The sequence below is a fragment of the Aplidium turbinatum genome, chromosome 8 (assembly GCF_918807975.1).
Source record: "Aplidium turbinatum chromosome 8, kaAplTurb1.1, whole genome shotgun sequence".
Lineage (NCBI taxonomy): Eukaryota > Metazoa > Chordata > Ascidiacea > Aplousobranchia > Polyclinidae > Aplidium > Aplidium turbinatum.
The window spans coordinates 19,016,589-19,042,600 of record NC_137479.1 but is presented as its reverse complement, the minus strand read 5'-3'; the positions used below and the strand labels follow the sequence as shown (position 1 = coordinate 19,042,600).

Below are 26,012 nucleotides of genomic sequence, written 5' to 3'. Positions count from 1 at the left end.
TAAAACCGATCGCAATGAAAGAAAACATTTATTGTACAGTACAGTTTCTGCGTCGCAAAACCAACAAATCTGCTCTCAGTGCAGTTTAATGTAAAATTTTATTTTTCCTGAAATTGTTAGGCTTCGTTGCTTTCCACAAACAGTTTGTTTTATGCATGTTTTGATATGCATTATGCAGTGTTAGTACGTACCTAATTGTACCAGTCTTTGCTTTGATCTGCAATGAACGTTTGTTGGTTGTAAGTATTCTAGTCATGTCGGCAGTAATGGCCGAGTGGTTAGCGCGTTGGGCTCGCAGTCGAGAGCCTGCATGTTCGACTCCAGCCACTCACACTTGCTGTTGTTTCTCTGGGCAAGAAACTTTACGATAATTGCCTCTACCCAGTGATCGATTTCGAGTAATGGGTAGTACCAAATTTAAGTCATAAGTAGAGTAGACAACCGGAAACAGTCATTGCCGTCAGCTGCAGCGTGGGTCAGGTGTACGTCGGAAGGCGTACGTCGGAAGGCGTACACCGATGCATAGCGCTCAAGTCCGCTTTCCCGCAATGCAGGATAAAGATAAACAAACAAAAAAAAAAAAAAATGTTTTCTAAAAATTACGAGTTCAGCAAATCACCACCCAAAAACCTATGCAAAGCCAGGGATCTATAACTACTGGATGAGAAACTCTTTTCAATGCTATACATCAGTAGGGTCAACATATTAGCCTACTATGACTACAGAGGAATTATTAAAACGAAACACTGTTTGTATCAACTAAAGATTGTATAAAATTCAATTTTGCAATAACAATATAAAATGTAGGCTACACTCACATCAAAACATATTTGATCTATAAAAGTTTAAAACCACAAATCAAAAATAAATGAATGCAAAGAATCCAAAAATTTCCTGTTGTTCTTTAGCATTTTGCAAACCGGATCAGAAAGTAAACGAGGAGTGTTCAACAATTAGTGAAATGTGTTGTCCTAGGCTTTTATGATAAACTTATTCGCAGACCAACGGTGTATGAAATCAATACATTTAAGATGTCATAAGAACTAAAACTAACGCTCGGTTTTGAAATTATTTAGCAGCAAACGAAATACGACAGGATTGCACAAATGGAATGCAAACACATTAAACAAACAAGGCAAGTGTATACAATTTACGGCAGGTGCATTGATTGTTACACTTTTCCTTGTCTGTTTACTACTTGCTATTTTTTAGGGTCATCTTATGTAAACCTTTATCACAACGACGCAAAGAACAATGACCCTACTGGTGTATAAAAGTGTCTTCAGTTCCACAGAGTTTCCAATCCCGTAGTTATAAATATCCCTGTGCATTGTGCAAAGCCAATGGTTTTACTTGCACCCTAGGCTACAATGCTCAAAAAGTGTTTTGACCTGAGAAGTAATCCAGTTTGCCAACACTATGGAGAATGCAAAGAAATCCATCAACGAAACTTTTCCGAAAAATATCTTTGCATCACCTCTCCTAAACGAGTTTGAGAACTTTTGAAAATGAAATAAACGTAAATGCAAAATGAACATGTTAAAATTGCTATGGTGATGTTGGTCACAGCGGTAAACCATAATTTCTTCGTGGGAAAATTGTAACTTAAAGTTCCCGGATCCTTTCGTCTGCATATAATGACCGAAGAAACACACACTTGAACTTCTTTTCAAACAGTGTATTTCTGTAAAAATTAGCCCACGGCTACCAAAAACGAGGGGGTGCAACGCGTACACCACTGAAAACTGTCACTACAGAACAGATTACTTGGATAAAAGACGGAACTTTTGTCCAGCTAGCAAGCACTAAGCCAACAGTTAAATGTGCGGCCAACTTTCAAACAATCATTTTACGAATGACCAGAATAGATATCAATATCTCAAATTCACGTAGAAAGTAACTGTGACGCAATAAATGAAAGACAATTATGAAGTCATTCCAACAGGTGTTTAAGCTGATGTAATATTTCCTGTTTAAACAGGCCCAAACAGGTCCAAACAGGTCTTATGAACGATGGTGCAATTTTGGCACATGCTTTAGGAATTTCCATGACGTAATATTCAGTAGACTTGAACGGTTTTTATATGACGTTTGATTTGGTGAAAATTGTCGGGAACAGATGTGCAATACGTGATTTTCTTGGCACCATCACAGAGTTGGCCATCAGCTTTACACTATCAAGGTGCTATTCTAGCTTTTTTGCACACTTGCAGCTAAAGTAACAAAAAAATTTCAACATAAATAAAGAACGTCAGTCCAGGTTAAATTGGCAATAATAACTTATGGTAGACTGGTAAAAAATAAACTTCCAGGCTGCAAGTAACAAAATAAAGCAAACTGCCGCTTACAAATGTTTTCTTCTCTTCGCGAAAAATACTAACACAGTACCGGCAACAGAGGATCCGCAAATAGACACCAGAGATTGGCACATGTTTGATGGAAGGTATAAAAAAAGTTAAACTCAGTTATTTTAAAACTCAATCAATGTTAATATTTGTTATTACAACGAGGAAATTCCACATTTCTTGTAACAAGCAGTATCGTATAACAAAAAGTCAGTCACAATTGAAATTTAAAAAAATAAAAAGTATCGCTACGAGTGTGTGCAAAACTTGCTCCATAAAAGTTGCATAGTTTACTTCCGCATCGTTCTATCTGTAAGCACAGCTTCAGATCTCCACACAGCTATTTTTCCGTCTTCGGAACGAGACCCGCTAATCACGTATCTGCGGAATACAACAAAAAATTTAACAACGAAGAAATGACGTGTTTGGTGTGGAAGTGGTCTCATGTTCAGTTACTGAGCATAGGATAATAAGATAAAGTTTTCACTGTAGGCCTACTCGGCACCAACTTACGAAAGTAGGATACCCAGTTCTTCTTCCAACCGCATTTTCTTCAACTAGCCCACCAAATTTATCACACCATGGTTGGAGGTAAACGATGTTTTTTTTTTCAACAACCAGCTTGTGCTAGGAGTCAAACCAGGATCGCATGATTGAAAAACAATCGCTTCACCCACTCGCTACACATTATCCCATCGCCAGCAAAGTTGATAAAATATTTCCAACTAACAAGATGCTTTCTTCAAAGGCTCTGTTTTCCACAAAACACAGCGTCAGCGACGTCACAAACAGGCCCACAAACCATAAACTATAAAAGAGGCTTTTACGACTACAAAATTCGACGCTGCATTTATTGTCAGCTTATGGCTTTAAAAAAGCGCTTCTTGAGGAAAAATCACTGGTTTTTCTTCATACCATTTCCTTGGTGTAACAATAAACATTTAAGAATGAACTATTTTGAGAAGTGAGACAGCGTTGTTACTGTACCTGTGTTCCACATGGCACAATGACGTCACGTAGTCGCTGTGAGCTTTGAGGGTTCGTTCTTGACACAAGGTGTCGCCATGGAGAATTGTCACTTCGCCTATGGAGTTGCCAACCCAGACCTGCAGCAGGTTTTCACACGTCAACCCCAGACAGCAGTCAAACAGGTGGTGTACAAAGTTTCACCGAAATTAAGTTACCGAAAAGTGCGTTAGAAACTGTGTTTTAAACTCGACGATGTTACTTGTTTTTACAAATTACATTTTTTGTTGCAACGAAGTAAACTCTCCACCAAAGCTCTGTGTATTTCATGTGTATGCAAAAGACATGCTGGTAATTTTTTTACAGAATAAGCGACACACTTACCTTTCGGTCTTGCGCAATCATAATGCAAGTCAACATTACTTCTCTGTCGGATCCAAACAGGGAACCAGTGCATTTGGGAACAAACCTGTTGTGCCGGTGCCCCAGTAGTGGCATTCGTGTGCCATTAGAGGAAGACTTTCGGAACCAAATGTACAGTGAACCTCGACTATCTCCGGCCCATATCTGAAAGAGACACAGTAGCGTGACAACAAACCAACTCCAACACTCTTTTTGAAAAAGGACTTCAAATCTCACCTCATCTTCCGCGCACACGCAGCACGTGATGTCTGATTGGGGAGAAGTCGACAAAGAGAATTCTTTTAAAGTTAAAATTTGACTGCATTCGCCCTTCATGGTGTACAGCGAGACCGACGACTTGGTACCTAACAAATAAAACCAGATACGTTAGAACAACTCAAAACGAAACGATGTTATTTCAACATGGCATACAAAATTTGCAATGATACGTGAAAATCGTTATTGAAATATAAATTATGTAGGCTTGATCGGTGGGTGGGGTGGCGTTAATCCTGATGGTTGTCGGACCACTCGGCATGCGACAACTCAGTAAGTTCATTTCAGCTACTGCCAAGTCAGCAAATGAGATTTACGTTGGACGTCGTGGTTGGTCATCGCTTGTCAAATTCATTTTTCTGAATTCTGACGTTCTAAGTTTCGGCTTGCTCAGTTGGTACTTGCTTAGTTTCATCATTTACCAACTTCAGCCACTTGCTCAAATCTTGCTTGCTCAGTTCACAACTGCTGACTTGTGGGAGACTCAATCCTGATAAAGCGTTACTTTGTGCGTGAATCTTGGATGATCGTGAAGTCTTTAGTTTTTTGGTGAAAAAAGACAGGATGAAACTTACAGCAGCAAATAACGTTTCCAAGAATTGATGAAGCCGACACAAGCGTACCGTCCGACCGAGCGGTGGTGAATTTCGATTTCCTTGCTTTCACTTCCTTATCCCATAATATCACCTCTCCGCCAGATGCCGCACTCACTATTTGTCTGAAAAACAAAGTCGTTGAAACCTTAAAATAAAACAATGCCTGATTTATAAGCCTGATGCATGTGCAGTTGGAGCTTGTTCAAATACCGCTACGTCGCTTACATCCCAGACAGCAAAATCCGTCATTTTTACATTGATTCAACGTCTGCAGACGGATTTTGGTGTCTGGGATGCTTTTCTCCACGTATGACGCATGTCACCATGCCACACAACGCAATATGACGGTTTTGCTGCACCCTCCCTCCAAGGTGTTACCAGCAAAGAAACGGACAATGCATCTTGGCGGTGTTATCAATCCATTGCAATCTATACACACAGGCCTTGCCAACGTGCAAACTAGAGGCCGATGTAGTTTCGATTTTGAACTCTAAGCTAAATTTACTTTATATCCCTTTGAAAAGATAATTTTGAGAATCCAAACTGCCAAAGTGTGATCACTCAATTACAAATCATTGCAAAACTCCCAATACTATGTCAAAAATAACAAATCTTTCCTTATTACCAGTGTTGCCAGACACTTTTCTGAATTTTTAGCACTAGTGCCTAAACCTGGTTCATTCTTTGTATGGTAACAAAAGCAACTCAAAATCACACAAAATATTCACAAAGACTACATTTACGGTATTAACTATACTCGAACTACTAACTTATATTAGCGATTTTGGCAACAAACAGATCGGCCTCCAGTTAACTTTGAAGGTGCACGTTGTCATGGCCTGTGTATAAAGGTCGCCATGCACCAACCAATACTGTAACCACATCTTGAACTTACTCTCCGCAGTAAAATATCGCAATGACCGGAGAAGAGTGATCGTACAGGACTTTCGTTTTCTTAAGCGAATCACAACCGACGATGTAAATGGTGTTGTCTGATGCTCCAACCCACAACTCCTTTCCCACTGAGCACAAGCACATCTGGCAATGACAAAAACAAAAGCGTTGATGGAAAACATAATTTAACGTAACATTCCTCCAACTTTAACATATGAGACTACAAAATCCGTCAGTTTTACATTGATTCAACGTCTCCCGATGTTGAATCAATGTAAAAGTGGCAGCTTTTGCTGTTTGGAATGGAGTTGCAAGGTCAACACTAAATGCGCCAAAATAGAAATCAACTTGTGAAGCGGTGGTAGCTCTTAAAGATTTTTCAACAATATACTTGTCAATATCGTAACAGCGTTGAGTAATTAAACTTGATACAGTTTATGAACGTGTACGTTACACGAATAAAAAACGAGAGTACTCTCATTAGTATAGCTTTAAACTTGATGAACTGCAGATTTTTGATAAAAAGAAAGTATTTGGCTACTCACAAGCCTTAAAACTCACCGAAAATTATACTTCTTTGCAAACAATTTGACTATGCATAAATGTTTATAAAAGCTATGTTGGTGCAACATTGTAAACTTTCTAGTTGTTACCTACGAATGTTAAAAAGTAGCTACATAAATAAATCACGTACAAGATTAGCTTGACAATCATTGATTGGTCGCGAGTCAAGCGTCCACTGGGTGGTGTCAATGAGTCGTATCTTTGATGACGACAAAGCAATCCACACACGTGGAGAGGATTCCGCTGTACCTGTGTGATGTGAACAAAAGTAGTACCAGTGTCAATAATTCACATAACCCATCGTCTCGGGCGAACAAAATGTAAAAGAAATTAAATACCAACCCGCGGATGAATACAAAATATCATTGACTTCGCTTTTGTTCGCTTCTTTCGGGGTGACATCAATTCTCAAAACCAGCATCTAAAATTGAGGACAAATGTATCGAGATTAATACAAAATTCCTACAATTTTCTTGCTTGTTTAATGTTTATGCAAAGTGTAATATAATCCGCGCAACACAGACTACAGCAGTTTAAAAGAGACAAATAACGGACAACAAATTAATGGGTGTGGAATAACATTATTCAAAAATATAAAAAAATAACAAAGTTCGAATATTTTCGGCAAAAGTTTATGTCTTCATCAAGAAAATAATGTTTGGAACCCATCCACCTTCACCTTTATTAATATCTGTCTGGAATATTGTAAAATCACTTGTTTTCCAAAGTTTCAGTATAAAAACAATGAAACAATTCAAATGCAAACCTCCAAACAAATCGCATTGACATTTTTTACCTCATCGGTTTCCACAGGGAGGGAAGGAAGCTGGCCGGAATGGCGTAGTTCGGTGAAGTGGCATAACTTCTTAACCCGCGTATTGATGTTATTCATGCTGACAACACCTGAGGAAGTACATCGGTAACAAAATCCGTCGTTCTTGTAATGTTAGAAACATTATGTAACAATGACGGATTTTGCTGTCTGGGTAATCAAAACAACACTTATGAACGAACTTTAGTTGCGTATGGCAACACTTGACTTTCACAGCAAGCACGTTGAAGTTGTTGTCATTTCAAGTTGAATAAAGGTAACAAATGTATATAAATCTTTGTGCAATCCAAATTATTACCAACTTAGCTACAAGAACATTGATCGGTAATTCAGCCAGTAAATTGCTCTTTTTAAAATTAATTCAAGGTTTGCAGACGTTGCATCAATGTAAAAAAGATTGGTTTCCAACTGGAAGTTTGAACATATCTTTATAGCATTGCAATTCAACGTAAAACCAATCCAACCTTCATCGTGGGCAGCTTGGTACAAAGCATCAGCTACGCGAACGTTCTGCGCCGCCTTGTCCGTTGTCATCTGGTGGTCTTTCCAATCTAAATAACATTGTGTCAAGATTGCTATCCAGTTAACTGAAATTCTTACCGCAACCTGGACAATAGACATCTATCCAACATTGGTACAAACTCACTGCCCGTGCAGAGAAGATACTGTAGCAAGTGGTCTTTGCGCACGTCCACAAGTGGAAATATCGATTGTAGACATTGTCAAGTATTGTTCGGTCATGGGTGAAGCTACACTCTCAAAAAACAACTTGGCAAAGTGAACAAGCCGCGACTATCCGTTTGATCAACTTGAATAGAGACTTATCTCGGTTATTCAGGGTTAGTAAAGCCACTGCTTCAACGTCATCTGCCCAACAACATCACATGACGGCTACAAATGTTGGAGACGTTTGACTATGATATTACGTAACTCACCGTTGGAGAGCATTCTCCCCGTCTTCATTTCCTCGATCAGATATTTCCATAACTCACTCTCTTCCTTCAAAGCAACACGAAACACGTCCCCTACAATATCACACAAATCTACATAAAAAAACTTTTTGAAATGTACTTTTGTACTTGTTTAAGCCAATGTTACCAATTCTGTTTTGTTTTAGTTTCTTTTATATTGTTCATTGCTGTGACTTTCGACCATATATTTAAGGAACATCAATGTTACCAAACATCAGAAACATGTCGACTGTCGAGGTATGGATGTTATTTAAATTAATACTGAGCTACCGCCATGTTTAAAGCCGAGGGCAACGCTGCTCCTGAAGAAAGTCTTCATCTTGGTTAGTTTCACTTCTTCCAATTGTGCGAGTCTGGCCACAATCTTGCACTCCTCGTATAGTTCCGTCATGAAGAGAATTCTGCCAAACAAACAAATTTCCTGAGTCTTAAAAATAAACATGAACTGTGCAAACAAGATTTAACTTTAACAAACTATTGAGTTGATAAAAAATCGGAACAGTCTCATAAAACAAACATTGTTAGAAAACTCACTTTTCTGTCGTCAGGATCAATCTCCCGTTTCCTTTGCTTGAGGAGACGACACTAGATACTTTGAGAAGTCGTTCGGAAGCTCCCACCAAATCCACGTTGACATCAGCAGCCGACAAGACATCCCGGAGCGAGGTCTCGCATTCATGCTTGCACTGCGTCATCAAAGACGACAAAGATTTCAATCAATGCATATTCAACTTGACAAGTATTTAAAAATGTCAACAACAATGAAGCTAAAAGTTAAAAGCAAAATCTAGTCGCGAAGTAAACAAAAAATAAGCCGGTCAATTCGTGATTTTATAAAGAGCTGTATCCATCGCAGATATGTGTTGCTCTCAGCGCTTTACAAAGCAGACAGTACCAGCGTACCCATTTAGAGGCACAGGAAATTTGGCTTCGCGATATTTTTCCCAAGCCACTTAAACCTGATTATAAATGACCACCTCTTTCCAAGTGGAGTAAAACGCAGCGAATGCTTCATGGTCCACGCAATGTTCATCCGATGACGTCGCTTTGCTGGACAGAGCATCGAACAACCCCCGAATGACGTCACTGATACTGGTGACGCCACTTTTTTCAAGAAGCATCGTGAAAGTTTTCGAATCTGCATAAATTAATGTTTGCGATTTGTAAAATGAAAGCTGCGTCTCGGCTACCCATCAAATAAAAAGAAACTCTGATTGTGTTCTACTATTTTAGCACTTACTAACAAAACACTCAAACTTTTAACTTTCCGAAACCACGTAAGGTTTAACACGTGTATGAACAAATTTCGATCAAAACAAATGCTTGGATGGCAAGGTAGTCCACACTTTTGTGGCTAGCACGACATGATCTCTTCTAAAGAAAATAGAAATAAAAACAATCGATGCAAACCAAACTAAGAAACGTTACAAAGTTTGTGAAGCCAACAGTGAGGTTTAAATTACGATGTAGATGTGTGGAAATTGACATATTTTATTTACTTAATAAGCACCTAACCTCTTTACAACCCTCACAACACAACTAAAAAGTGAACAAAGAAAAATGTGAACAAGAGCTCCGCGAGTCACACCAAAAGCCAACACGTCGATTGTGCACAGAGCACACAAGATCAATTAAACACAACCAATCAGAATAGAGAATGAAGAGTTTTACAACAGAAGTCATCATGCAATGGCGAAAAAAAACCGGATAAAAGCAGGCTCGTGTCCAGTACTCCTTTTGATGTGGCTCAAAAAGAAAGGAAGGACAACATCCACCTTTTATGCTACGCTGATGAGCTGAGATAGTACACGGATTGTGCTTTCGGGCCCGGTTTGTGATTTGTTAGACACATGAAAAGATTGGATAGTGATGGTGCAGCTAGCTGCGATGTGCCAGTTAATTCTGGTAAAATAAAACTGTTCAAAATGCTAAGTTGGCTTCTCATCATCAAACTATTGAACAAACAACTTACCTAATGGGCTGCACGGAAGATCTTCGTCGCTGAAGTAAAACGACTCGCTAGATTTTGCTTTCTCCAAAGCAGAGTAATAATCGTCTCCTTTGTAAAACGACTGACTTCTAATTTGTTCGAGTTCAGTTGGGGAAAGAGAAGCCATAATTGTTTTAATGATGCTACGAACAAGAAAAACACAAATTGAGGTTCAGAATTCTTTCACTTAATTACTTGGGGCGTTTTCACGAACAATAACGGTCAATCTGATAAAAAAAAGAGCACAAAATGTAAATATTAAACTCATGTTCAGCAAACGTATCAAAAACTGAACTGTTTTCATCTACAGTGCTATTGAATGAACGGTCAACTGTTGAAATTTATAAATATAGATACTATTACTAAATAAATACTCATATATAGTATAAGTAAATACTACACAGTATAATTAAGTATATACTGTTACTAAATATTGAAACCAATTATTGCAATAACGGTATAAGTAAATACTACACAGTATAATTAAATATGTACTGTTACTAAATATTGAAACCAATTATTGCAATAACGGTCAAGCACACAAATTGTCAGCAACAGTTTAGACGCGCATTAGCATTGAAAATTTTTAAAAGAAAACGACATTTGAATTACATTTTCGATGAAATTTTGCTAAAAACAGTTAAAAATCCAAACTAGAAAATAACTGAACAATGACGTCATAAAGTTCGTGGTCCATAAAGTTAAAGCGAGGCAAAACCCACTCGAAAGGAAAAAGTCGGACATCTTGCTTCGCTGTTTCGTGCAGATCCTCAAGTCCTTGTATGAGATTCCCAGCAGCAACGCAGTAGAGGCCCCTCATCAGGAGACAGGACGCCCTGGTTGTGTGGTGACGCTGTTTGATTGAAGCGTTCAAAGAACCGTTTTCACTCGTCGGGATTTTCTCCATAGCCAAACTGATGACGTCAACGCAACGCTTGTAGAAATGAGCTAAAAGTCGAATACAAGAAGTGTTTGGCAGGGTTAAATTAAAGTCGTATATGTGCAAGACAAGGAGTATATACACGGTACAATACAAATATATATATAGGACATATTGCATATTTGGCATAGTACGTCATCTACTTCATGCCGCTACATAATTCTGCATATATGTGCGCCAAGAAGCATAGTTTTGGCTTTTGGGGCGCAATGCGTTTGTGTACAGCATAGTGTGTGTGTACTGTGTATGCGATACGTGTGTAAAAACACCACATTGCGAGATGTAAAAATTCGCTTTTCCACCCACACTAGAAAAGCAAATTCTCAATTCCATTAACTTATCATGTCTCATTACAAACTTACATTTAAAAGAAAACTATAAGATGCTTAAAAACTAACTTCACTACTTTTCTATACATAAAAAATACCTCTTTACCTTTTTTTAAATTAGAAAAGCAAGTTCCCTTTTTAGTGTGATGGAAAAGTCGAAAGCGGATGTAGTTTTGCATCCCTTTATTTAAAATCCCCAACCCGTGCGGTAAAGTGCATACGTATATACGACCTGCTCGTAACAGACCAACCACTCACCAGCATTAAAATTTGTTCCTTGAATAGGAAAAGGAGGCAAATTCACTGAAAAGAATTCTTCTGAGATGTCATTTCGTATTTCCCTGTTTTGGTCTGTTACAGAGTCATCTAAAATGCCACAGATTAGTTTTTATAGAGATTGCAACACGCATTCTTACAAATCAATGTCAAATGCATTCACAAATACGAAATACATGATGAGTGAAAGCACGTATTTGAAAAAATAATCCTGGCATTGCATCAATGCAAAAAATAGTTGATATGCTGTCTGGATTGCTCTTGTTCGGAATTGCTATTGATATAAACTTAGCGAAGTAGCTCTAACATACTTTCGCATTGCCACTCAGTGCTGTTGCAGTCCGAGTACCACACAGTGTTCTTGGAATGGGTTTTGGAAACTTTCAAGCTTGATCGTGAATTGAATTGATGATCAGACGCAAAGCGGTGAATGGAAAATTCCATGTCGTTAGCAGAACGTACTTTTCCTATAGCTCTAGAAAGGAGAAAGATTAAGGTTCAAAAAGCACCTACCTCAGCTTTAGAGAACAGTGGTAGTTTCGTACGATACGCGATTTTTAAGCCAGTTTTTAAATGTATTTCCGCATTGGTGCACTGTGTCATAACCACCGGACAGTGCAGTCATGGACAGTCAAAGGTCAGAAGATCAACGGTGTGCTTGCTTTTGTTAATGGGATCATGGCCACCTGGAGATGCGGCTTGATTTGTCACATTTTGCAGATTTTGATTACCGATACTGCTAGTGTTTGACTGACATTTTCTGAGATGTTTTTACTTTTTGCTGTCTCTTAATGATATAAAAGCCTTTTGTTTCCTTTGGGAAGCAGCAGCTAATGAGAAAAAATAAGTTGAAAAACGCTTAATCAGACTGTAATTGAAAATTAACAGACCGACCAAAATCTTCGAAATCAAATTGTCTTCGTTTTTCAACATCTAATGATGTTACAACATATTGTGTCATCCGGGAAAAACAGTAAAGAAGGCGAAAACGTATAATTTATAGAAAAAATGATTTAAACAGTCGCCCAAAGTTGGCAAAATCTGGAAATTTCTGCAAAATGTGACAAATCAGGCCGTATCTTTAGGCAGCCATGATGGGACCAATTAATGTATTTTGCTGTCACATCGATGAAGACGGGCAGCAGTTTCAATATAACGAGTTAAACCAGGATCATACCAAACCATATTTAGAAAACAAATTATCAAATGTCGTAGTGGCCTGATCAATAGATCGCAAGCTCTTGAGACCACTACTTTACATTCTTCAACGACTAGCAACGTTTAAATTGACCATAAATGATGTAATGATATATTACGAGTAAAGGCGGTGACCAGAGTGATGCTGATGAAATATCAGAGAAAATTTTGCTTGCCGCGTAGCAAGTTTAAGGTGTACGCTGAGTATTGTTATTAAAGTTTGAGAAAAGCAAAAGTTATTGTCAGAACTATGCAATAACAATTCACCTCCGGGCAAGGATATTTCCGGGTCTTTTTCGTCTCGCTTTCGCCATTTCATTGAATGTGTCTGGCGTCCGTCGCAATCTTTCCTTGACAAACTTTTTAAACATGTACGACTTCAGTACCTGGGAGGTTAGACAAAAACCACAATCACAAAACTATCTTAAAAACCACACAGCTAGAACGACGTTCGATACGCACACGTACAGTGACATATGTGACATGACCTTTGATGCACATAGTCACACGCAACACCAGTTGTCAACTTATACATACATACAACAACTCATATACAATATGCAACTCAGATTGAGACAACTTTCAAAAATCCTCAGTAAGAACCACAATATCCATTACAATACAAATGTAGATGCAAACCACCTGTTTTAGCCTGATGCTTCGGGTTCGCTCTGCCCCTTTCTGACAAAAAGAAGTAATCTATATTTTAGCGAAAATGCGTTTTTCTGGAAATTGGTACCTTTAAATATGAAAAAAAATTCTGACAAAGCAAAGCAACCAAATTTGTTTTGTAGCTGAGGTAAATATATTATATGAAAGAAGTAAGTAGAAATAGTAATGCTTTTGTATTGAGTAAAAATAAACGCGTTTTATCAATTTTCTCAGAACAGTGTTTTCGGGGTTGCTTCTTTTTATCAGAAAGGGGCGGCGCTGTGGTGGTAGCGCATTGTCACTAGCTTTCGGTACGCACTTTCCTAATCATGTACTGTTACATTCGTCATCGCACATGACTAGGAAAGTGTGTTCTGAAAGCTAGTGACTGTCCGCTGCCACCACAGCGAACCCGAAGCATCAAGCTAAAACAAGTCGTTTGTATCTACATTTGTGAAATCGGCTAAACATCAAAGTGAAACTCAACCTATTGCATCCATCACGATGTTTATTCTAAAAAGATTTCAATGTCATCAGCAGCACGTTGAAGACAGCAAGGTCACGCAATGAGACAGCATACCTTGATATAGAAAGGCAGGTCAGCTGCACGAACGGTCTGCAAAAATTCTGCGTCACGAAACTGATTGATTTCATGGTCGAGGAAGTAGAAGGAATTACTGGAAATAAAATTTAAAGTTTGGTTGTTACGTCAACAAAACAAACAAGCCTGAAAAGGCTTTAAGGAAAAGTATACGTAGGCGTACGCCGGTCCAGTTTAGTAAAACTGAAACAGGAATTTTTCTTTCTTAAAGATATGATGAAAAAGTTACTAATAACTTCTTATAAAAACAACGTAATTACTGTTTACCGGAGACCTCCACCAGTGATAATGGTAAGCTAAGTTGTGATCCTACGCGTAGAATATCCTGCACTTTATTAGGTGGTTACGTGATCAACAAGTCAAGCTGAGACCTCAACTGAAACGTTTGTTAGATAACGTTGCATGGACACTTGGACAGCAGCTATCTCGAAGCCGGCAGGCTACTTAATCTCATGTCGTCAAAGATCACACGATTGCCTTTCTGTAAATTATTTACCCGAACAAATCCACCATCATCTCCATGAAGATTGTCTTGATTTTCCTGTTCATCCTTTCCTTAGCATCGGCCTGTTGTTTGTGAACATCCTTTACAGAAACTGGGCTGGGACGAGTCAACTTCGATTCATCAAACAAGCTCAGATTTGCTAAGCTGGAAAAATGTATATTGTAGAATTTTATTAACCAAGTATTACTTGATTTTACTAAGAATATATTACAATTATTATGCTTATTGCTTATGGTTTCTGCTTATTTTGACGAATCCACCGCAAAAATCATCACAAGTAACTGGAAATCGGTAAAAGTAACGGGTAGAAATGCGTCTACCAAAGCTTTTCAAAAACTTTTTAGGAGGCAGCCTATAGAATCAAGACTTTACAAGAACATCATCGCCGTCAACCAAACATTTCAACGTACAGAGTATACTTTTCTTACGGAGGCATTGAACTTGGTAAATTTAATTTTTCTTACCGCTTTAATACTTTTTCCTCAAGACCAGAAGGAAAATGACAATCGAGTTTTTGGTCTAGTGTTTTCACGGCCGCCCGTCCTGTGTTGTTTTCCCACTCAAACGATGCGCAAGCGAAGGCAACGCCATTGTCCAAATCCACAAGTATCTGGTCGTTTTCAACCTAAACAAGAATATCTATTATTTTAAGTCGAGGTTCTGTTTTACATTCACAACACTCGCACACCAGCTTGAAATGGCAGACGTTCTGTCAGTAAAAATCATCCCAGCAAGTAAATAACGACACAAATAAATGATGCAAAAACGCACAAAATTTTGCTTCTTAAGCTGTCTATCCTTGTTTTCACGGTCCAACAGCTGGACCGTGAAAACAAAGAGATTTTCTAAAATAAAAACAGAAAAAAAACAGCAATTTATTCACAGTGAAGATAAACGCTGTGAGCCATTTCAAGTCACATCCTGAAGAGTGACTGCTGTTACAACTTCATAACAGTGACAGTTTCATTGCATTCAATAACGAGCCACTTAGCCAGGTTTAGTGGAAACGACTTCCAATACACTGTATAGCTTTGACTCGCGCATGCAGTATTGTTAAGATTGTTATAAAACCACGTCACAACAGAAATGCCCAGGCTTGTACGATGATGCGTTCAAAATGTTAAGTGCCAAATTCTTGAAAATTTAACATACATTTCCGACAAACACTTGATTTTTGATATCAACTAATTGCATCAGATCCACGTAAATCTACAATTAAACAACTGAAGGGTATAAAATTTCGGAAAATCAAACACGAAATTAAAACACCATTTCGTTGAAGTGACGCCTACCTGTTTAATTTGTTCTTTGTGCATGGCATGGCAACCCATGAGAAAGATGCCGGGACAAGCAACAAAATCAATAATTTCCGAGAACAAAAGGGGGACATATTGATGCGGCCAAACAAAAGGACTAATGTAGGTTAGCAGAGCCTAGAAGGAAAGAAAAGATAATCATCAGCAGAAATTTGTCTATCTTCATAACTGTTTTTTATTAATCACTAAGTAAATAAGAAAAATAAATCTGAGGTGTTGATGATTCAACATAAAACGACAAAAGTTCTATGACTTTGTGGAGCGATGAGTTCCGACCATGGAATAAACTCTTTGGATACAAAACGCTAAAGTAGTAAATGTGCCAATCTTCATATTTCTTTGCAAATGATATAATGATAATACATCACACCACAATTTGTATCAGCTTGCTAGAAAGGCATTTCAAAAACAGTGTTGTAGATTTGCAGTTACAAGACGTCTAGTCACGGCTTTCAAACAAGCATTTTAAAAAGCGTGCCCAAGTCCACAGGCTAGAAAAAAAACAACAACGTGGCGATGCAAAATGTAGCTAAATATTTAAAAACATTCCAGCTGTCTTTTCATGCGATGAAATAGGCGCTGGTGTTTGCAGCTTGCCAAGTAAAAAGTATGTGCCACACCACCACGTGACATTTTCGTAGCAGTCAGGTGATACTGACTGACTACCACTCAAGCGTTTCGTTTAGCAGACTTTCGTACAACTTTCACTTCAACCTAATACAGACTTGTCGATTGACTAGAAATCGCTGTATAACTCGCTGCTACCTGTGGTGCCACTAAAATGACACAAACGTGAGTGCATTTCTAAAACTCGAGGTAACACTGGCTCAACACAAGCAACTGTGTAAAACATGAAATTGACGTCGACTTACATATTAAGTTTAATGCTTGTAAGTTGCAAGCAACGACCTATCCAATACTCAGTTTTTTTATGGTGAAGAAAAGGCCAGCAAAACGGGAATAAAGGATAACATTATGTGATGTTTTATAAATGAAGTGAATATACATTTTGTAAACATTTTGCAGCAATAGATGAAAACACCAACTTTTGGTAAAAAAACAACATTTTTCTATTTCTGATCACAACAAATAAAGTTTAGAAAAATTTAAAACAATTACAAGTCGTTAAAATCGACGGTAACTTACCTCGACAACCAGTGTGATGAGCGAATAGTTTTTTGATACAAAAACGATGCGTTGTTCCAACATAATACATGCCAGCACCTACAAGATACTTTAGTTAGCGCAGTTCTGTCTTGAAGATGTTGCAATCATGCAACAAAAATGTTTTCAGTTTAAAATATCTCATAAACAGTAGGGTGGTCCTTATAATTTTTTTTTTTTATTTTCACTAACCTGACCCTGCTAAAATGTTCCTTTTGGTTAAAAAACACCATGTGTTAAATTTCATTGAAATTCATTAATGTTTAGAGGTGGCTCAATGGATCTGAAATTTCTCCCAAATAAGGAGTCTCAGGATTATGGATGTACTGATTACATACCGCGTTTTCTTCCACGTTTGTTATTGATGGCTTATGAAAAACGTAAACATGTGTAAACAGCATTACAAAGTAGTTAAAACAAACCGTGTAAAGAGTACTACCTGTAAAAGAATGTCTTTTCTGTCCATAAATATGAAAAGCGGTATTGAGAGATCGATGTCATTCACAAGGTGTGGTTGGCTAACCTCACTGGAGGGAGTCATCGTGAACGGCCAGCCACCAATCGAAAAACACTGAAATAAAAAACAGTTCACAGAAGTAAAAACTTTAAAACATGTAATCCAACATCTCGTTAATATTCAGAGCTCGCGATTATCCAGAAAATACAAAAAAGGTTATAAATCTAACTGGTATACAAAAATGCAAGAGTAACATCTCGTTAGTATAGGCATGCTTCACTGCACAACAGATCTTAATTAGTAAAAAAAAAATATATATATTAATGGATACGAGATAGTTTGTTTACTTCACTTTTGAAAGTGACAAATTTTAGTTTAAAATAATATTCAAAAAAGTTGAAGCAACCAAAAACTCCCCAAAATAGTCATGGACTCAAGAGATCGGGTTAATATGTGCGTACCCCACTACTGAGCAGCTCGTAATAATACTTTTAAGAAGTTTCACAATAAAATAAAAAATAAACTTGAAACAACCAATCACTATCCTGCCAACTTACTAAACGAATATTCGGAGGAGGGCACGATATTACAGAGAGATTAGTGACGTATTTTTGCAAAGTTCTTCGAAACAATTCGTATGAAAGCGCATCTTGCCATTGCTGGTACAAACTGAAAGATACCAAACTTGTAAATATGAATGATCATAATAATCGCTGTCTATTCGATGCTACTTCGCTGTCTATTCGATGTCTATTCGCTGTCTATTCGACAGCGTCGCTCGCTGTCTATTCGATGCTACAATCGGCTGCCAAAATAACTTAAACGATCATAATAATGTTAGTAAACAACAGTTCGGTTCGTGGCAAAGAAGGACTTCATAGTTTTATTCTTGTTGATGTTGCATGTCAATGCATTTGCCAGAAGCATGTCAGCTAACTCAAACAACCAATCATGGAGAGCTCGAAACACGAAAATAAAATCATAAACAATAAAATAGTGTCGTTGGGTGCAGCCAGAAAAATGTAGCAAAACATGTAAAACGTCGTATAATTTGTAAGTTAGAAACAATACAATAATAATCACCATGACAATGCACTTTTCAGAACATCGAAGTAAGGTGTCTTTGTAACAAAACATATGCAAAGAGGAGCATAACATAGAACGGCATCCTTCGTATTGCTCGATTGTGACAAAGGCTTCATTAACTTCCATGTCAGTGACCCATTCTTATTTTCCTGTTGGTATGATCCAGGTATCAGTATTTATATATACAGTATATAGATTAATGTCAAAGCAACGCATAGAACTAGTAACTTAGCGTCAATACGGTTATACCACAAAGTTAGTTTTGAGATAACACTTATGGTAGCCTACCGTAAGTGATCACATCACCTTTGCATTTTGCACCCATGTTTACCGAGGACTCCAGCTTTCGTCAATTATTAATTATATGTGAGCTCAATCAACCACAATCATTCGTGAAGAAGCATGTTTACGACTTTAGCTATCGAAGTAGCTAACTTGAATTGTGCAAAAACTAACTTGCGCACAAGAAAAGGAACACATGTGGTAATCACTCTCTTTTTATCTAGATATAAACTGGTGATGGCTGTTTTAGACTAATTCTTATGAAGCGAAACGCGATTCCAAATAAAACGAAATACTTCACTAATGACCTTATTCACAGCGAAATTACAAGAGAGTTGTGCGTCGATGCAAAGCAATTTTCTGGATAGTTTTAATATAAAGCTCGTGAGACGCAATAAAAATCCACAAAACCACGCATTTTACGGCTTTCCAAGGCTCAAGCACCAATGGAAGCAATTTGGTTCCCACAAATGTTTCAGGCATATAGTCTGATACCTGAACAGCATGTAAAGCTTGGTATATTTTCAATATAGCAGCATAATGCCTGGTTCCATTGAGATCAGTCAATACAGCAAAATGTGTATGGGGAGGCCGATCTTCTTTATAAACACCTGAATCATCTGAAAACCAAGAAATAGTAGAATATGAATATTCGAGCATGATTGGGAGTTGAAGACATTTAGGTTTGAAAATAATTTGTAATAGACAGTTTGCAAAATTATAACATATTTTGAGGAAAAATACATTGTTTATGCTCAAGTCTAATGACTACAATTAAAAAAATACAATATAAAACATGTAATAAAATCATAACGCGCTCGCTGGTATGCAACAAGTTTGTGACATTGAAAGCATATGGTATATGATGGGAGTGGAGGTTAAAAAATGATGAGTCAGTTTTTTAAACAAAAGCATTTTCAAAATTTTTATTCATATAGGTGTCATAGAAAAATCAGAATCAGGTTATTTGTCATATAACAGATACATAAGAATAATGCCATAAACTGTTATGTACCATGTGACAAAGCATCAACTATCCACGACCACCAGGTACAAAAGGTATCTCAAATTGTCATACACAATAACACATTGCATGTATGCAGTTTAATAATTGTTGAAACGCTCAATCCAACTGGTAACATTTAGTACAATTAGTACACAATGCATTTAGTGAAAAAATAACACCACCATTCAATATCAATTAGTTTTACAAATCTGTTTAAATCTAACTTGCTACAGTAAAAACACACTTGCTCATGCTGTAATATTGCTGATACCTGGCAAGCAAATGTAAGGTAAATTACTAAGGAAATCTGTTGAAACTGACACAGCTTCATCTTTGTTGGCTAGTTTTTTTAACTTTCTTACTGAGCGTCTTCTCTGTGCAGCCTTAGACACAGTTGGTTGTTTTGTTCTGAAAGAAGGTACAAAACTTATTTTTACTAGAAGATTGATATTACACAAGAGGTGTTCAAAGATCCATGAAACAAACAAAAAAACATAGTAATTGCAATCGCAATTAATTCTTTTAGCATAAGAAAATTTTGAAGGACATATCTAGGTATCAAAAAAAACAAAACAATGTGTATAATAGCTAAAATTATTGCATAACAAAATTTTATTAAAATCAAACAAATTACACCATATTGAAAACTGTAAAAGTTCTTTCTGGCAGTCAACACATTATACTACAGCAGTGGTTCCCAACCTTTTAGACCTTGCGGCACCCTATCAAAGATATAAATAGTTTGCGGCACCCTGGCAAAACTGGATCAATTCTATGGGGTTTCTGTATTTCAAATAACTGTATGAAATAACACAGAATGAGTTGTACAGTATAGCGCGTAAATAAATGTTGTTATTCAAAAGTCAGTGTAAAATTTGGGCTTGACTTCTTGCACAAAGTCCCTTAATATGTGGGGGCACATTTGATAAAGCCATTTACATTTCTTCCTCGACTACTAAGCAGTCGTTCTCGTGTTTTAGTTCGTTACGGAAAATCCACTCTCACATATAGGTAAGCTATGACGTGGAAAACTGCAGCAAAAGCACAATAGCTTTCTTTCCAACGCAAGGATATTCATTTTGAATATCCTTGTGTTGGAAAGTTGCAGTTGCAGTTAGCTACAAGGATATTCATTTTGATTTTTTATCTAGAAGTCGTGGAGAGGCATCTGCTTGTGCATAAGCTTAAAATTTCCATCGTTACGAATGTCAATTAATTCTTCTTTAAGATTCATAACAATATGAGAGTCCAGTAAAACTGGATTTCTCGAATTCTTTGCAAAATAAAATCATGAAACCTGGCAATAATGATGCGTTTCAAACGTTTTTATGGAAAGAACAGCAACGAGTCAAAATCTCTTTCACGCTGTTTTTCCTGAGCGAGAAAACAAAGGCTTACCGCGGATTATCTACTTACCGCCAGCGACTTCTCCACTAAGCGACCCTCCACAAAGGAGCTGGGAATAACTGCGAGACGCGCAACTTACTCACTGAAACTCGGTTAGAAATAAATAAATTCCGCACTTAACGGGTTAAAGATAAAATAAAGAATGGGCCAGAATTGCAATATCTCGCGGCACCCTTGAGCATTGCAATTGGCACCCCAGGGTGCCGCGGCACCCCGGTTGGGAACCACTGTACTACAGTATAGCCTATATAACAATTAAAGTATATACCAGTAAGCTCTTTAGTGAGATAAACGTCTTTGCATAATTTCGTATAACAACAAGCAGATATCAAAGGTGGATCATGATACTGAACATTTGTTATTCATAGAAATTAATAAGAAAAGTGATACTTTTAAAAAGTTACATTACATAATACATATATCTAACAACTGGGTTATTTAAAACACACACAGTACTTCAGTACCGGTACACAAAATAGCAACATATGAATTGAATACACTCAATAACCCATTGCAAGGGTTTTGAAATAAATATACAGTATATATATTAACATAAAACAGCCAACCTTGGAGTTTTTATAGATTTCAATGAGGGCATCCAATTTTTTCGATTTGTTGATACATCTAGTTGAAAATATAAGTCATTAGCGATAGTAAAGCATAAAAGTAGATTACGCACAAAATAGCTAATATGACCCATTTCCGAAAGGAATGTCTATGACAATTTATTTATTTTTATTAACAAGTTAGTTGTTGTACAAAAATACAATTACCTGATTGCAGAACTACATCGTTTGAAGATTCTTGGGCTCCTGATATAATATCTAGCAAATGCGCTTGAAAGTGCCATTGAAACAAGACATTATGTTCTTCACCGCCTCTTCCATTCTAAAAACAAAAACACAATCATGCTGTGAGATAACATTTTCAATCTCAGTTGTTATGATTAACTTTTTGATCATTCTATCAATGCAGGACTTTTTAAGAAATCTTATAAAGATCTAACAAAAAAAACAAGTTTTTTTTATTAACAAATTATCACAACTTCCTGTTGATACACAATTTATAAATTAAACAATAGCCTATTTTATCTATAATATCTTAAGGAATAACAAACTGGTATAAAAAAGCACATAATCGACTGGATTGGTAAAAAAGGGAAGGCCATTGCTCAGCAGTGTGCTACCACAGGCTGAAAATGATAATGATGAAACAAAAACAGGCACAATGTATTAAACCTCTAAGTTTCTTCGCTGGAGTCCTGTTTCCTCATCTACTCCAACAACCACAGCAACTTCCAAAAGTCTCCTTTGTAAAGCAATAACAGACAACTCATTAGAAGAACCGATATTTTTAGACGGAAAGGACATAAGATTATGGTTAAGTTAATTGCTTATCATCTAATGACAATTTTAAAAGGTAAAAGCATGTGTACAGGTACCTGAAAAAAACAAATAAATAAATCAAGCTTATCAAACTAAACCTACGATAGTACGATAACCTTTATAAAAGGCAGTGGCTATTTGACCGGCTCCGGTCTTTGAATCTGAAACACTATTTGACCGGTTATGACGTCACTACATAAGCGCTTTTTTCTTTTTCAAAGCAACAGACGAGAAGCGCCGATATAAGTTCTAACTTCAACACGTATTCTTCAACTCAGTCCGTGGCGCGTCCGATACGTCTCCGGCTGCCAATCTAGAGGGGATGAGTTCGATACTATCCGGAAGCATTCTTTTTTTTCATTTATTTTTTATCTAAATTTTGACCCGAAGCGCATTTTTGTGGTCAATTTTTAATTTGAGTAGCCTACAGCCCATTTTTTATGTCTTTTCAAATGTGAGTAATAATGTTAGAGTTTTTTTAATTTGCTGGAATTTGAGAATTTCTCTCGGTAATTTTCCGATCGTCATAAGTGAACGTGTGTTGCCGAACGACCCTACATTTTTCTCTCAAGTTAGTTATATACAATACTTCTTTAAAAAATGGTTTTACCATTATCATTTCTTTTAAAAGAAGTATTGTATATAACTAACTTGAGAACTATACTTGAGAACTATTAACTAACTTGGACTGTAGGCTACTCAAATTAAAAATTGACCACATAAATGCGCTTCGGGTCAAAATTTAGATAAACAAAAAATGCTTCCAGATAGTATCGAACTCATCCCTTCTAGATTGGCAGCCGGAGACGAACCCTACGCGCCACGGACTGAGTTGAAGAATACGTGTTGAATTTAGAACTTATCTCGGCGCTTCTCGTTTTTTGCTTTGAAAGAGAAAAAGAAAAAAGTGCTTATGCAGTGACGTCATGACCGGTCAAATAGTGTTTCAGATTCAAAGACCGGAGCCGGTCAAATAGCCACTGCCTTTATAAAAAGAATTTCAAACTTCTCATCAGCCAGTAACAACACAATTACCAGTCGGAATTAATAAATCTTTTGAGAATTCTTCAAAGAATTGTTTTTTACTTGGCTATCTCAATCTAGGGCTATAGGCTGCAATACTTAGAAGATAACTGCAACTCCAATCACAGGAAGTACTGTAAATCAGTCTTTTTACATTGATTCAACTTACCGGTATGCACTCTGAGTCTGCGGGAATGTCATTGTAAAATAAATTTTGGACACGCTTCATCAATCATTTATATACCAGTCCCAGGTATAACCTGTCTCCTCCCACCCCCCATGGTTACTCATGACAAAGACAAGACTCAATTCAATTTTCTCTTTCGCCCTGGACATGTGATGTTCTAGGCCAGTGTTTCTCAACCTTTTTTGGCCCAACGCCCCCTTTATAAACTGGCGAAATTTTACCGCCCCCCAACAAAAACGATTAATTACGAAAAGCAAATATATATTTGCGAGCATGAAAACAGTATACTGGTAGTAGTGGTTACGTCATAATGGAACCCACCAGATTTTGTGATATACTGAAAAATTACTGAATTTAAAGTTTAAATAGATAGCGTTTGTAAACAAAACGGTTGGTCAATCAAATACGACGATGGTGTAAGAGAATTGTTTGGCTATGATGCGAGCATGTAGAGTAGATTATTATCCATTTACAACGATGTGACGAAATCGTTATGCTGGTCGACAGATGGGTGAAACCAGAATGCCCCCTATTAATCAGCACGCTCCCTTAAGCCAAGGTAATCATACCGCCCCCCTGCAAAATCAAAACGCCCCCCCGGGGGGCGGTACCGCCCCCGTTGAGAACCACTGTTCTAGGCGTTACCCTTTCCACAGTCTTTGCAGAATCAAAGTCAGAGTTGCCAGGGTATTATTGTACGGTTTGGCAAGGCGCGGTTTTTGGGCTCTTGGAATTCAATTCAATTTATTTTTGTTTGTCAGAATGCAAAAGAAATGATATTGAGAAAAAGAAATACAGTAACAAAACTAACAAAAGGAAAAGGTGGCAAAACCTTAATGGTTTAAGACGTGCGTGAAAGGATCTAATATTGCGGTATATGCATTGTTTGTATGCATTTGTTTGTTGAGTATTGATGATTATCTATAAAAAGCCAGGATGAATCCTTATAAAAGACTATCAGAATGTCTGCTTCGTTGGTCATGGTTAGTTTTAAGTCAAATGCGTTTAAAGCAATGCAATGTTTAGAACACGGTTGGGTGAGTTCACTGCGCTGCAGACGACAAGTAAAACCAAACAGTTCAGTTTGTTTTTATTTCTGACTATCACAACGAAAAACGATATGTGCAAAACATAACAGAGGTCTAGCAAAAGGTAGAAACGACAAAACGCGGACGTTACCGTAGCGATAAACTTCGCAGACCGTAATTTTCAATAAAAAATTTCCACATGATTTTGAAACATTGGTGGTTTTTATGTATGAAACCTGTTCTTCCAAGCATTTTGGTCATTTCAAGTGTGCGTAAAATACTTGTATGCTTTGGCTCCATTTTGGGACACTTCCAAAAAATTTAGCTTGTTTGAAAACGGTCTGGCAACACTGATAAAAGTATTTTGTAGCCTGTGTGTTTATAAAATTAAATACCCTACGCCTACGGTGCATTCGCAAAACGTTGCAATTTTCAGTATCATGGAGGAGTAAGCAGTATTCATTGAATACGGGCGCAGGCCCGGATTTAGGGGGGGGCAGAGGGGGCAGTTGCCCCGGGCCCCCCGACTTTTGAAGGGCCCCCCTATGTGGAAAAAAATGTGATTTTGTGTTATTTTTTTCCTTTTGGCCTTTAAAGTTTCTGCAAAATGCTGTGCAGTACTGGACTGATGCTACTGTAAACGTAGAGACGGTTTTTCGCGCCGTAGGCGCAAAAAATTTTTTTGCACGGGGGCCCCCCGATCTAAAAGTGCCCCGGGCCCCCCATCGGCTAAATCCGGCCCTGTACGGGCGTACATTTAAAGTACAGCTGAAGTCCGTATGTGCTCATTATGTCGCAGCGCAGAGCTCCAAGACCCCGTACAACATCAGGATGATAGTGGCGCCCATTGCTGCATTTGCTCAGGCCCGGATTTAGGGGGGGGCAGAGGGGCAGTTGCCCCGGGCCCTCCGACTTTTGAAGGCTCCCCCTATGTGGAAAAAAATGTGATTTTGTGTTATATTTTTTCCTTTTGGCCTTTAAAGTTTCTGCAAAATGCTGTGCAGTACTGGACTGATGCTACTGTAGACGTAGAGGTGGTTTTTGCACGGGGCCCCCCGATCTAAAAGTGCCCCGGGCCCCCTATCACCTAAATCCGGCCCTGCATTTGCTGGCATTTCTACACTGTTCTTTGAAGAGTCGTTGCCATTCATTCATCCCCTCTTCTTCTTGTCTATACAGTTCCTGCAAGCAGAGATTAAAACAAAAGATTATCTGAGCAAAACACGTTTTACACAGAACAAAGTTTCACACAAAAAGGCAATGACTGTTTAACACAACAACATTATAAAAATCTTCTTGAACTTCTACAAGCTCTTGCTTCGAGGAAATAGCTTTC

The 26,012-nt window shown here is 37.7% G+C and overlaps 1 protein-coding gene across 2 annotated transcripts; it reads right to left on the bottom strand.

The window, feature by feature from the left end:
* Positions 1 to 1,672: 1,672 nt before the first annotated feature.
* On the bottom strand, positions 1,673 to 22,477 carry LOC145775614 (DENN domain-containing protein 3-like). 2 transcript variants are annotated; one of them, XM_082586937.1, is made up of 32 exons: positions 22,292 to 22,477; positions 21,827 to 21,941; positions 21,620 to 21,677; positions 19,918 to 20,054; positions 19,136 to 19,260; positions 18,356 to 18,507; positions 17,830 to 17,941; positions 17,255 to 17,386; positions 16,798 to 16,875; positions 15,628 to 15,768; positions 14,800 to 14,960; positions 14,327 to 14,479; positions 13,810 to 13,906; positions 12,846 to 12,964; positions 11,693 to 11,856; positions 11,364 to 11,471; positions 10,559 to 10,784; positions 9,819 to 9,979; positions 8,824 to 8,984; positions 8,381 to 8,532; positions 8,117 to 8,247; positions 7,811 to 7,900; positions 7,340 to 7,426; positions 6,840 to 6,946; positions 6,386 to 6,464; positions 6,174 to 6,292; positions 5,481 to 5,623; positions 4,565 to 4,707; positions 3,951 to 4,078; positions 3,696 to 3,878; positions 3,333 to 3,451; positions 1,673 to 2,726 (listed from the first exon to the last, which is right to left on the bottom strand). In XM_082586937.1, the coding sequence occupies exons 1-32, from the start codon at positions 22,421 to 22,423 to the stop codon at positions 2,636 to 2,638; spliced, it is 4,104 nt and encodes a 1,367-aa protein (XP_082443063.1). In that variant the 5' UTR covers positions 22,424 to 22,477; the 3' UTR covers positions 1,673 to 2,635. The 2 variants fall into 2 exon arrangements, 1 of the variants encoding a protein (XP_082443063.1); XR_014290165.1 differs by having other exon boundaries at positions 2,639 to 2,726; positions 2,859 to 3,451.
* Between the last annotated feature and the right edge of the window lie 3,535 nt (positions 22,478 to 26,012).